Source organism: Pundamilia nyererei, unplaced genomic scaffold (assembly GCF_000239375.1).
Source record: "Pundamilia nyererei isolate P.nyererei 1_Seehausen unplaced genomic scaffold, PunNye1.0 scaffold00083, whole genome shotgun sequence".
Lineage (NCBI taxonomy): Eukaryota > Metazoa > Chordata > Actinopteri > Cichliformes > Cichlidae > Pundamilia > Pundamilia nyererei.
The window spans coordinates 1,586,712-1,597,807 of record NW_005187484.1 but is presented as its reverse complement, the minus strand read 5'-3'; the positions used below and the strand labels follow the sequence as shown (position 1 = coordinate 1,597,807).

At 42.1% G+C, this 11,096-nt stretch overlaps 1 protein-coding gene across 1 annotated transcript; it reads right to left on the bottom strand.

Annotated features, from left to right (window-relative positions):
• Window positions 1-7,975: 7,975 nt before the first annotated feature.
• pax3b (paired box 3b) lies at window positions 7,976-9,969 on the bottom strand. Its single transcript, XM_013912189.1, has 4 exons — window positions 9,512-9,969; window positions 8,807-9,042; window positions 8,518-8,647; window positions 7,976-8,127 (listed from the first exon to the last, which is right to left on the bottom strand). The coding sequence occupies exons 1-4, from the start codon at window positions 9,594-9,596 to the stop codon at window positions 7,976-7,978; spliced, it is 603 nt and encodes a 200-aa protein (XP_013767643.1). The 5' UTR covers window positions 9,597-9,969.
• Between the last annotated feature and the right edge of the window lie 1,127 nt (window positions 9,970-11,096).

Genomic DNA, 11,096 nt, shown 5'->3' with positions numbered 1-11,096 from the left:
GTGTGTGTGTGTGTGTGTGTGTGTGTGTGTGTGTGTGTGTGTGTGTGTGTGTGTGTGTGTGTGTGTGTGTGTGTGTTGGCTAAAATGTGAATATACAGATAAATGGCACACGAGGACAAACAGTCATCAATCACTGCCTTGTTATGTGCAGAAAAATGGAATAAAGGGAGATGCTGTCAGTCAACACTTACGGGAGCTGTTGTGGATGTCAAGGGGGGTATCAGGAAGTGGCTACCTGTCATTTATGGCTAAATGTGTTTCTAACCCCGTTTCCTGTGTAACGTTAGGGGGGAGCGACCCTCCACAGCCCGCTGACCCTGCAGTTCCTTCTCTGTCTTTTAACTTTTGAAAATGTCTCTCAGCTCCAGTCAATGGGGAGGTAAGCTGGCCTCACAGCCATATGCAATTTTTTTTTATTAATTTTGTTTTGCTGACAAGGAAGTATCTTCATCGCTGCACAAGCAGACCACAAGAACTATTTTTCTTCTACAGAAATTAGGCAAAGAAACAATCCATGGACATGCGTTACTGTTGTTTTTGAATTTTAATTCAAGTATGAAAAGCATGAATAATAAAATCTAGTGAGATTATGGATTAGAAGCAACAGGCTGCATAATTGTGCACTGATTCATTTTTTATGGGAGAATGTGGACATGAGTTTCCAACTTTTTACCTCAGATAGTAAATATTACAGAGGAACTCTGGGTTTGGCAGTGAATCGCTGTATGAACAAGGACATACCTGTAATCAGGTTCTACACAGTGGTACATTCACTCAGACAGCTTATATATGGTTAATTTCTTTTCATCATAAATGTCACTCAAATGCAACTTGTGCTGGAAATCAACACGTTCTACAACGGTCTGTAGAAATGCACTGATATTTGCATATTTAAAACCAGTACTGGCCAGTATCGGCCTTGTTAGATGATGTCTTACCGTCTGGTCTATCGGTAGATTCGATAGTGCCGAATTTGTGCTCAAAGAGTGTCTGCCAGTGTTTTACAATTTTATAATTAAGAAAAAGTTACAGCCGTTCAGTTAGCTAGTGTACCTTATTAAACTATTGTCTCTCACATAAACAACAACAGGAATAAAGACCCAGGTAGATGTTATGACTTCTGTTTGACCTGTTTAGCTGACATCACTGTCCACTAATTAAGGTAGGCTAATTCATTCACGGCTGTACGTGAACAAGGGTTAAGTAAATGTATTTACACATCTTCTCTTCGTGCTGGAAAGGACAAATAAAACCTCTTTTATCTCTCTGTCTCCCTCTAAGCCTGACACAGCCCCGCTGCCCTATCTGAGCCACCACACAGTTAGCAATGTGTGTGATAGAGGGTAAATAAGATGAATAAGATAGAGTGTTAAATAAATTATGTCTCTCATGCTGGTTACCACTGCCGAGTCTAACAACTTTGCTTCCAGAAACCCTGAATAGTGTCATGAAGAGCTAAACAAAAAGAAAAAAGAGTTTAAAAGTTTTTTCTCAATTAAGTTGATTTTCAGAAATAATATTGGCATTTGATGCAGAGCAAAAATGTGTTTTTTCTTTGGCTATATCCCAAGAATTTACAAGTTATCATAAACACAGAATTCTATAGTCAAAATAGCTTTTTAGGAAAATACTGATTATGAAATTCTACACTGATATTAATGTTTAAAATGAAAACGCAGTTAATTTTTAACCCATTTGAATCAGGAAAATAACTAAATCTTGATTCTACATAAATAACTGAAGTTTTTAAAGCCTTCCTCATACTCTTTGAACAGGCAAAGATTCAAAGATACAAAGTGATGAAACTAAATCCCTGACAGGCCCGAAGCAGGCCACAGGGCGTATACGGGACAATACTGATAAATCTGTTCAACGATTCTGTGTCGAGTTGTTCAAGTTTAAGAGTTTTTCTAAAACATATTCCCACAGGGCACGACCGCAGCCTTAACACAATTTTAAAGCCTCTTTTCCAACACAAACACAAAAGCTCATGGGCTAATTAGTTAACAAAGCTGTGAAGAAGAAGTCAAGCTTCATCAGTCAGGTGATTGACAGCTGCCTGTCCCTCCATCAGCAGCATATACTGGCCTCTGCCATCTTTGACACTCAACCCTTAACCCCATAACGCGCACATGCACAGACTCACACACATTAAAAAACATCCAATCTCCCAAACAGACAGATATATATATGAGAGGGACAGACATGCACTCACATTCCTCCTTATTTTCTCAGAGATGCACACTAACACACTCATGCACATTAAAAAACAACCTCTCTACCCCTTTCACCCCCCCAGCTGTTGTGCCTATAGTGCATACTTGCAGCAGATAAAGAGGGGCCTTATTCTAAGGCGAGCCATTCTACTTGACCTTCGCTGGGCCTTTTCACTCTTTCACTCCCTTCAAATCGTCTTTGGGGCTTGCTCACTCTCAGCTCAATGTGGCTAGTCCATCACGGGTGAAGGCAGGGGCGCTACCGCGGGTCTTGAAGGGGGAATACCCCAAATAAACCCCATCACACACCACTGCCCCTTCCCCCTTATACACATACATGCGCACACACTCAAAAGCCCCGCCCTTTTAAGAAATCACCCTGACTTCAAAGTTGGTGTGCATTCATTAATTGCCCTTTGAATTGATATCAGAGTGTCACAATAAGAGTGTGAAAGGAAAAAGAGGCTTTAATGAAGCATAGAGCGGCCATTCATTTGCAGATAACTATGTTTTCATGCTTGGATAGTCATCATGCATGGGCTTATTAGAAAAAACTCACGAGAGAGGGAGGAGTACGGGGCGAGGAGAAGAGAGGAGAAGAGAGACAGAGAGAGCCCCGGGGCAGAAGAGAGTGATTTGGTGCTCGACCACTTGGCCCTCGTGCCCCCCTTTGCCCTCGTGCCCAGGGACTCACTGAGTGACACATTCATTCTTTCAGTGGACAGACAGAGCCCTCTTCACCAGACACTTGGCTCAGGCCACTAACAGCTAATAGCTACAGGATCTATCGAGATCTTATTGGTTCTGTGTTTGTCAGATCTGATGACAAAACAGCAACTGGTAAGTTATTAGGGCAGTTACTTTAATTACAATTTCATTTACTTTTTTTTATAATTGAAGTCTTTATTTGTTTTTAACATTTCACAACTACAATTTCATTTACTGATTATTTCGCAGTTATGATTAATGACTTTGGTCTGTGAAATATCAAAACATGTGCGTTACAAATTTTAGAAAAATCCAAGGTCACATCTGTCTTATTTGTATCTATACCCAGACACCCAAATATGTTTAATATACAGTTAAACAAAATAGAGGAAAGCATCAGACGCTCACATCGGTGAAGCTAAAAAGAGAGAATCTGAGGTATGTTTACAGACTGACTGGCTTGTTGTTTCAGCTTAGCAGCTTAGTGAAAAGTACAATAAGTTTTCAACTTTGAGATTTTATTTGACCCTTTTTGTAACAGCCAGAAATAAGAAAGAAATTATTCTATTACGTAAGGTAGCACACACCCACTGCCTTAAGTGTTCTGACGTGCATAGGCATGAACTGAAATAGATAGTTTAACTAATCTTTAGATAATAACTATAGTTTATATACAAAAGTTCAAGTTAAAAGTCTGCCTGAGCTAGAGCCTTAGGCTTATGTCCTCTCGACCCATCCTCTGCCTCCCCTTCAGCTCCTTCACTTTTTTCCTTCACTCCTTCCCCCTCGATCTGTTGTTTTCTCCAGTCATGGCATTGGTCCAGGGTCTGCCCATGTATCACATTTGCAGCACGCCATCTTCACCCCAAGTGGCAGAGAAACCCCGAGTCCCTCCTTCACCCGCATTATTTACACAAACAAAGTCCTGCTCCGTTTCTGTGACAAAGCCAGCTAAATCTTTATGGCTCTTTCATGTATTGTCTGCTCACGGTTCTCTTTTGTCCCTCGGCCATTGGCCCAGGCCACGGATACAATGAGGCCGGCAGAATGGAGGCAGATTGAAGGAATGCGCCTCAATAAACCTAATTATGACATGATGACTGCGCTCACCATGGTAGGGGTTTTTCAAAGATCCCGGGCTTATTCAATTAGCCCTTTCCAGGATCCCCTTTCACCAAATAAAGTTATCCCTTTGACTGTTTGCATTGCAGAGTGGAATGTGTGTGTGTATGCATGCATGTTGTGTACGCGCACACACGGCCAGCCTAAATGGAAATGTATTGGCCCTCAACAAGGCTCCACTGTATTATCTGGCTAATTTCACCTAACTAAGTATGGACTCCAAAAGATATACTGTGAAAATGTGCAGCAGGGGAGGGAGGAGGTGGGGGCACTGTGACTGTTTTAATCATTAACTTTGTCTCCAGGGTTAATTACTATGAGACTGAGAGGTTGGTGCAGCCCAGTGACAGGTCTGCATGGCCAACTTTACTATCAAGGATGTATTTATTCTGAAAGAGAAGAGGCATTATGATTTCGGGGAACCTTTCTTTTAGTTTCAATTTCCTTGTTGCATGGGAATTTGGAAGAAAATGTTTACCTTAGTGTTTAAGCCCTTATATAATTAGTTTAGAACCAGGCTGCTTATATATTTCACCTTTTAAAATTAGGTCTAAATCCTTCATTGTGACTATGACTACCAATAGGGGATTAACGCAATAAAGCTACCTTTTTCAACAAATGTGACTTTTTGTTGAAACATGGGGTTTTTTTTTTTAAAGGACAAAACGCGGTTGGCAGTGATGGTGTTATTGCCACCGCTTTATGTCAGTTCACTGAGATCGAAGACACTATGTGCGTGCTGCTCCAGTTTAAACAGCTGGGCAGCCGCGACATTTACAAATGGGAACTTTTAAAATCAGGCTTGAAATTGCAATAAATCCATACACAATCACCCCACAAACGGTTAATACAGAGCTTGATTAGAAAACTTTAGAGAGTGGACTGACTTTCCTTTGTGCGCTCCGGAGGATGCGGCTCAGATATGAAACGAGCTCAGCGCCGCGGGCTGAGGGACAGAGACAGAGAGGAGTAGGAAACAGAGGGAGAGGGGCGGTGTTGCTCTCCAGATGAAAGTGAGATGAAATAAAAGGGTCGATTTAATCTGCTTGAAGAGATTTGGGGAGCAAGTGGGGGTAGAAGAGGAGGTGGGGGCGGTGGGGAGTGGGGTGCGGAGGGTTTTCGGAGCTGTGCGCAGCGCAGGACGGGTGGCCGGGGGGTGCACCATTGTGAAGCTGCGCTCCGGGCCAGATCGGGGTTCTCCGGGGAGAACATTGGTCCCCATTCACCGCAAACACTCTTTAATACACTCCCTCCATCATTAAATGTGACATAGCACAATATCGACATCATTTAGAAGACATTATTGATGTTCGAGGGGGCAAGGCCAGCACTCCTCAAAGAATCGATAATGGATGGCGTATTACAGGCTGGACACGGAATTCATGCGTCGAGGAGGAGAAGGCCACTTTGTACTGTTGACCAATTACATTCTGAACATTATGACAAACGCGGTGATTACGCTTCATCAAATACTGCTTAATGGGACAATGTTGCTTTAAGCGCGTGGGGTTGCACACAGCAAGAAACTTCTTCAAAGTTTACTGTAGTCAGACCAAAAGAAACAAAAGTTTAAAGAAATAATTTAAACACAAAAATTGTAACTAAGCATCTTTACGTCTTCATTTTTAATGCGCTTTTATTTTGGTTTACAGGTTTACCAGCTCCATCTTGCTGCGTGCCACTTGTTAGCTTACTTTCAAAGTGGCTAACCGACTGTAAATGTTTAATGTACACTTTCAGCGCACACGCGAGCGGCAGCGTGCGCGCGCGGGTTCTGGGAGAGAGCGCGCAACTTCGGGCGATACGTGAGCGGATTTCAGAGGCCTTAATTGTCATTCTGAATGGCAGCCGGCTCCTTTTAGCCGACCCCAAAAGGAAACATTTTGTAGGTGAAAACGGCCATTTTCTCTCGGTGAACGGGCCCTCTAAACCGCGCCGGAGCGCTCCCTGAATAATTCATCCTTCATTGCGGCCTCATAATGTGCGTCGTTGGGCTTTTCTGTGCAGGAGCTCTCCTCTCTCCCCCCACATTTTTTTTCTTTCTCGGGCTGAATTATAAGCAGGTTGCCTTCTTCTTCTTTTGCGCCGGCCAAAGCTGTTTCCAAGCTGGCCTTTTGTCCTCGTGCAGCCCAAGCGTGAGCCCCAAATAGACTCTCACGCCTTTGTCTCCCAAGTTCATCCCTGAGCGTCCCGTTGTGCGCGCGAGGCGTGCCTTTGTGAGGAGATGGAAACCGTTGAACAAATGTTTGATCAACTCATCTGGGGGACATTTTGTCTCCTCAAACCAGAGACCTTTATCTGTCCTCCCCCGACGCAGACAGCGAGCGAGTGCTTAGAGGGAAACAGTGGGTTAAATGTCGACATTTGGCGGCTTAAACTGATTTAATAAGTGGTAGGAAAGGCAATGGAAACTGTCGTACTTTTGTAATATGCAACGCATTCTAGCATTTGGTGCCAAACGGCTGATAGATAGTAATAGCTTGATTATGAAAGCAGCCGGTAAATAAAGGTTTCGTTATAATGCCGCCAGTTCCATAGAAAGATGGGGATAAATGGAGCGGACATCCATCATTCGTAGTGTTTCTCTCCTGAATTATATGCCTCGTTTCAATTTAACCGACCCTCTGAGCGATAGTTAAAATTATAATGAATTTTTCCAGGAAGAAAATGTTTAAAGTGATTTCACCGAGTAAAGGCTGACACGCACATTACCACATTACAGGCCTTTTTAGGAGTGAAGCTGCATATGCGCAGTAATAGTTGGGAAGGTACCAAATAAAACGAATTTCCACTCTAATGACGCAGCTTAAAGGTAAAGCGATGACATTGCAAATGAGGTAGTTAACTGGACCTTATGCAGCTATGAAGTAATGATACCCCAAACCTCAAACGTCACTAATCTCCAATTAGGCTTCTGTCTGAGTGCGACTGCAGGCAGGGGAATATGCCATGTTTCATTCACTCAACTACTTTTAAAAAAGTAATAAAATTAATTAACTTCCAATTTTAAAAAAAATTTCAAAAAGAAAAAAAAATCTATTTATTAATTATTTTCATAACACTCGAATTTCTCCGCAGATTGTGAGACTTTTCCAACAGGTGCTTACTTTTCTTCTTTATTTATTTAATGTTTATAGTCGACAGAATTTTGCAGCACCAATAAAGATCGATTGGTTACATTATAAAAAAAAAAAAGATCAAATTACTGCATAACTCCAATTATGTTTCTATATTGCATGACGACACTGCTCTTACAAGTGCTGCGTGGATTTATGACGCTCCATAAGTACACAGGAGTTTTTGAAATATGTGCATAATAATATGCAGTTACTGTAACACGGCTATTGAGCCCCACATTGCTTTTAAACCACACACACACACACACACACACACACACACACACACACACACACACACACACACACACACACATTCTTACTTTTTTCCCGCACAGAGCCATCACCTGCTGTTTGATTTACGGTACGGCCTCATGGGAAAAGCATTAGCGAAGAGATATGGTCGATAAAGAATTCCTAACAAAGCTCCACGCACACACTTTCTCCACCCACACACAGCAACTTTACAGCAAGCAGCAGCTTCACAGACAAGGCCAGTTCACCACCAAATGAAGCAATGTTATTTTACACACAGCTCAACAGGTTGGAGGTGTGGAGGCTGTTGTGGAGATCATGATAGCGTATGCCCCCTTTAATTACAACAACACAGAATATAGGCGGGTGTTTCCACTTTCACTACACTGATAGGCAACTTCCCATCTTGAAATGACTGCAGCAAACTGAGACCGTATCTGATCAAACGGGATTCTGCTGAGCTCTAATGTTTCTAATCAAGCTCACTGATATGAAAAAAGATAAGTCGTTTCACTTATTTTCTTTCGCAAGAACAAAAACAATAACAGCTGGGAGAGTTCACTCACATCTGTCTCCTAAGATGCCTTCAATGCTGTGTTTGGCCCTCCGCTCGTTGTCCTCCAACTCTTTCTTCTCAATTTCATCTTCATCCTCTTCTTCGTCGCCTTTTCCCCCAAACTTACTCCGCATTATGCGACTGATGGCGCTCACTGTGAAAGTACGTTAAGATAAAGGAAAGCAGTTAGTAAAAATAATTAAATAATTACAGTAAATATTTTTAAGTCTGGAAGTAAAATTAATGTATGATATGAATTGTTTTAAGAAGTGGAATAAATGAATAACTAATAGTTAAAGTATCAAAAACAACAATCTGGAATAAATTGGTTTGTCAGAAATCTTAAAAAGTTGAAAAGTTGCCGTTTGTTTATTGTTTTATTTTCCAAATTCAAAATATTTTTATCAGGATGTAGATTTAGTAATTAAATATTGGGGGGGAAATACAAATAAAAACAACTGATAATAATAAAGTAAAATTTTTGAAAAAGTGTAGCTAGTAGGCACACTCTGTTCTTTTCTGACTTTTTATTTTTATTTTTTACCTGACGGAACGTTGTTGCGGTCACAAATCCCATCCTTCAGTAATTTATCCCGAATCTCCCAGCTAAACATACCCGGGTTTTCCCGCTTGTATTCTTCTATTCTCCTCTCTACGTCCGGCGATGTCCCCTGCTTCAAAGGTCAGAAAAGTCGCTGTGTTTATTCACTTGTTGTGGCCCTTGGGGCACAAGGCACATGACTCTATTATCACTAAAAATCAACAGGTTACTAAAATGAATCTACGTCAAACACCCTTACACGAATTTGGATCAAAGAGACTCCGGTCCCTACCTTGGGTTTGCTGCCTCCGATGGCCCCGGGTCTGATGGAGCCGGTCTCCTGGTACCGGCACAGGATTTTGGACACGCAGCCGTGGGAGACACGGAGCTGTCGGGAGATGACACACGGCCTGATTCCATGGTGGGCCATCTCTACGATCTTATGGCGGATGTGGTTGGGCAAAGGTCTGCCATTTATGAAAACTCCTCCGAGCTGGTTGACTCGGCCTTGACCCAGCGGTGTAGACACTGGATTGAATCAAAATATTACGAGAACTGGTCACCACAGAGAGGGCAAGTTTAGCAAAGACGCAAAAATAATATATAAATAATATATAATATAGCATTAATTATATAGGCTATAAACAGCAAAAAAAGGGGGGGCGACAAATGCTCCACTTGACAAAGAATAGAGCTGATTATGTTATCGGAGTGGGGCAAATATTTATGAAAATTAAAATGGCCTAAAGTTTTTTAAAGGATAAATTTGAACAAAAAAGTACAAAAATGTGAAAACATTGTTAAAAATAATTAATAAAACCTAATACAAATGTTAAATATCTGTCAATTGAGATGTGGGGCTATTTTATAGGTATATAACCTCTAATTCCTGTCTTGGAGCTGAGCTTTGGGACATGACTGTATAAAAACAATAGTGCCTTTTTGCTAACTAGCTCTCAAACTCAGAAAATCTTCAGCCACTAATGCGTCCTTTTACCTTCCAGAGGGAAGCCGCTGCGGGGATAGTTCTGGGTCAGCGAGGGTCGCATCATCCTGGGTATTGACCCCGCCAACGCAGTCATACCACCGACACCCCAACGACTGCAGGAACCTCCTCCTCCAGCTGCTCTAGCACCGACCGAGCGGCAGGTGGACGTTGTTACAAAGGTTTCCCCGTCGACTGTGAGAATTTTCCCCGAAATTTATCCTGTGTAGCTTCGGAGAAAAGTTAGCCGTGCTCGTGCTAAAGCCAAGCACCGTCCCGGGACAACCACGAGCCTCTGATGAGGCAAATTTGACGAGGAAAAAAGGCAGAGCGTGATTTGGGGGTCGTTAAAAGAGTATGTTTCTCATTCTGTTGGTTTTAATCGCCGGTATTGAGGTTTTCTGAGAAACGCGGGTGCTAAGGCGGTGTAGCCCGGGAGAAATATGTTGTTGTTGTTTGTTGACACCGGTTCAAAGTGAGAGCAGCCCGTCAAAAGTAGCGGAGCTCTTCTGTCTCCCCTGGTCAGCGCTCCCGGCTTTGATTGGTAGAGCGTCTGCACTCAGTAGGCAGCGAGGCGCGCCGATTGGCTGAGACTGAAAACTTTCGTCCTATCACAGACTGTCACAATTCCACTCGGACTGGACAGGACAGGGCTTCAATTCAACAAATCCAAAGCTACGACAGAAACATCTCCAGATTCACTCTTGTGTTGAGTGAACTGCTGAGTGAAAAGTGAGGCAACAAAAGATGATTGACGAGGAATAATTATTTTTGTTAAAATTAGCAGGTCACAGAACTATTTTTCACAGAACTACACACTCGGTCCTGAAAAAAGTGCGTCTATTCATTTTTTTTTTTTGCCTTGTCAAGTAAAAAATATCCAAACACTATTTTAATGCCAAAAATTAATAATAAAGACTTGATGTGCAGACTACAAACTTTAATATTTAGGACTGCACTAAAATCATAAGGCCCCCCCACTGCAGCTTAGCCCGCTGAATCTCAGATATGTGTAAGCTTTTCTTGTGAAACATTTGCGTCCTAACGATTACTCCACAAATTCCTGACAGCCTGATGTGTTGCATTGTAGAAAGATTCTTCTGATTTAACTGGTTTGGCACCAAAAACATAATAATTTTTTTTTCTCGACCCAGTTTTAATGATAAATAACAGGGTCTGTATACTGGGTCTGTCCAGACATACATTTTTCTGTCATCTCTGTTTTCGACTACATTTTATGGTGAATTTTGCTTCAGAAAAAGCTTCAGTCTGACGCAAAACATATGAGTTCAGCGTTTTCAGAATTTTGAGTACCAGTTATTAAAGCAAAGCTACAAGACAACTGTGCGTAATATCGTCTCCAGTGTGTTTTACGCACGTTATGGCTCATGACCTCCAATTTGTTCCCACCCCATGCCCTCACATATGACTCAAATGGTGCTAAAAAAGTGTGCACCTCTAGGAATTTACTGTGGTTTTCAGACTGCAGCACCGACCAGCAGAGAACAGTCTGAAAGGGGACGTGCGCCACAGCAGGATACGACGCCAGGGCGGCCGTAAAGCTAGTCTAGCTCTGAGGCACTTTAGAGCCGTATAC

Excerpts from the sequence above, each read along its gene's own strand:
- pax3b (XM_013912189.1), bottom strand. The coding sequence starts at position 9,596 with ATGACTGCGTTGGCGGGGTCAATACCCAGGATGATGCGACCCTCGCTG. Across the intron at positions 9,043-9,511 it reads CAGCGGCTTCCCTCTGGAAG|TGTCTACACCGCTGGGTCAA; the intron begins GTAAAAGGACGC and ends GATTCAATCCAG. Across the intron at positions 8,128-8,517 it reads CCGCAACAACGTTCCGTCAG|TGAGCGCCATCAGTCGCATA; the intron begins GTAAAAAATAAA and ends GTACTTTCACAG.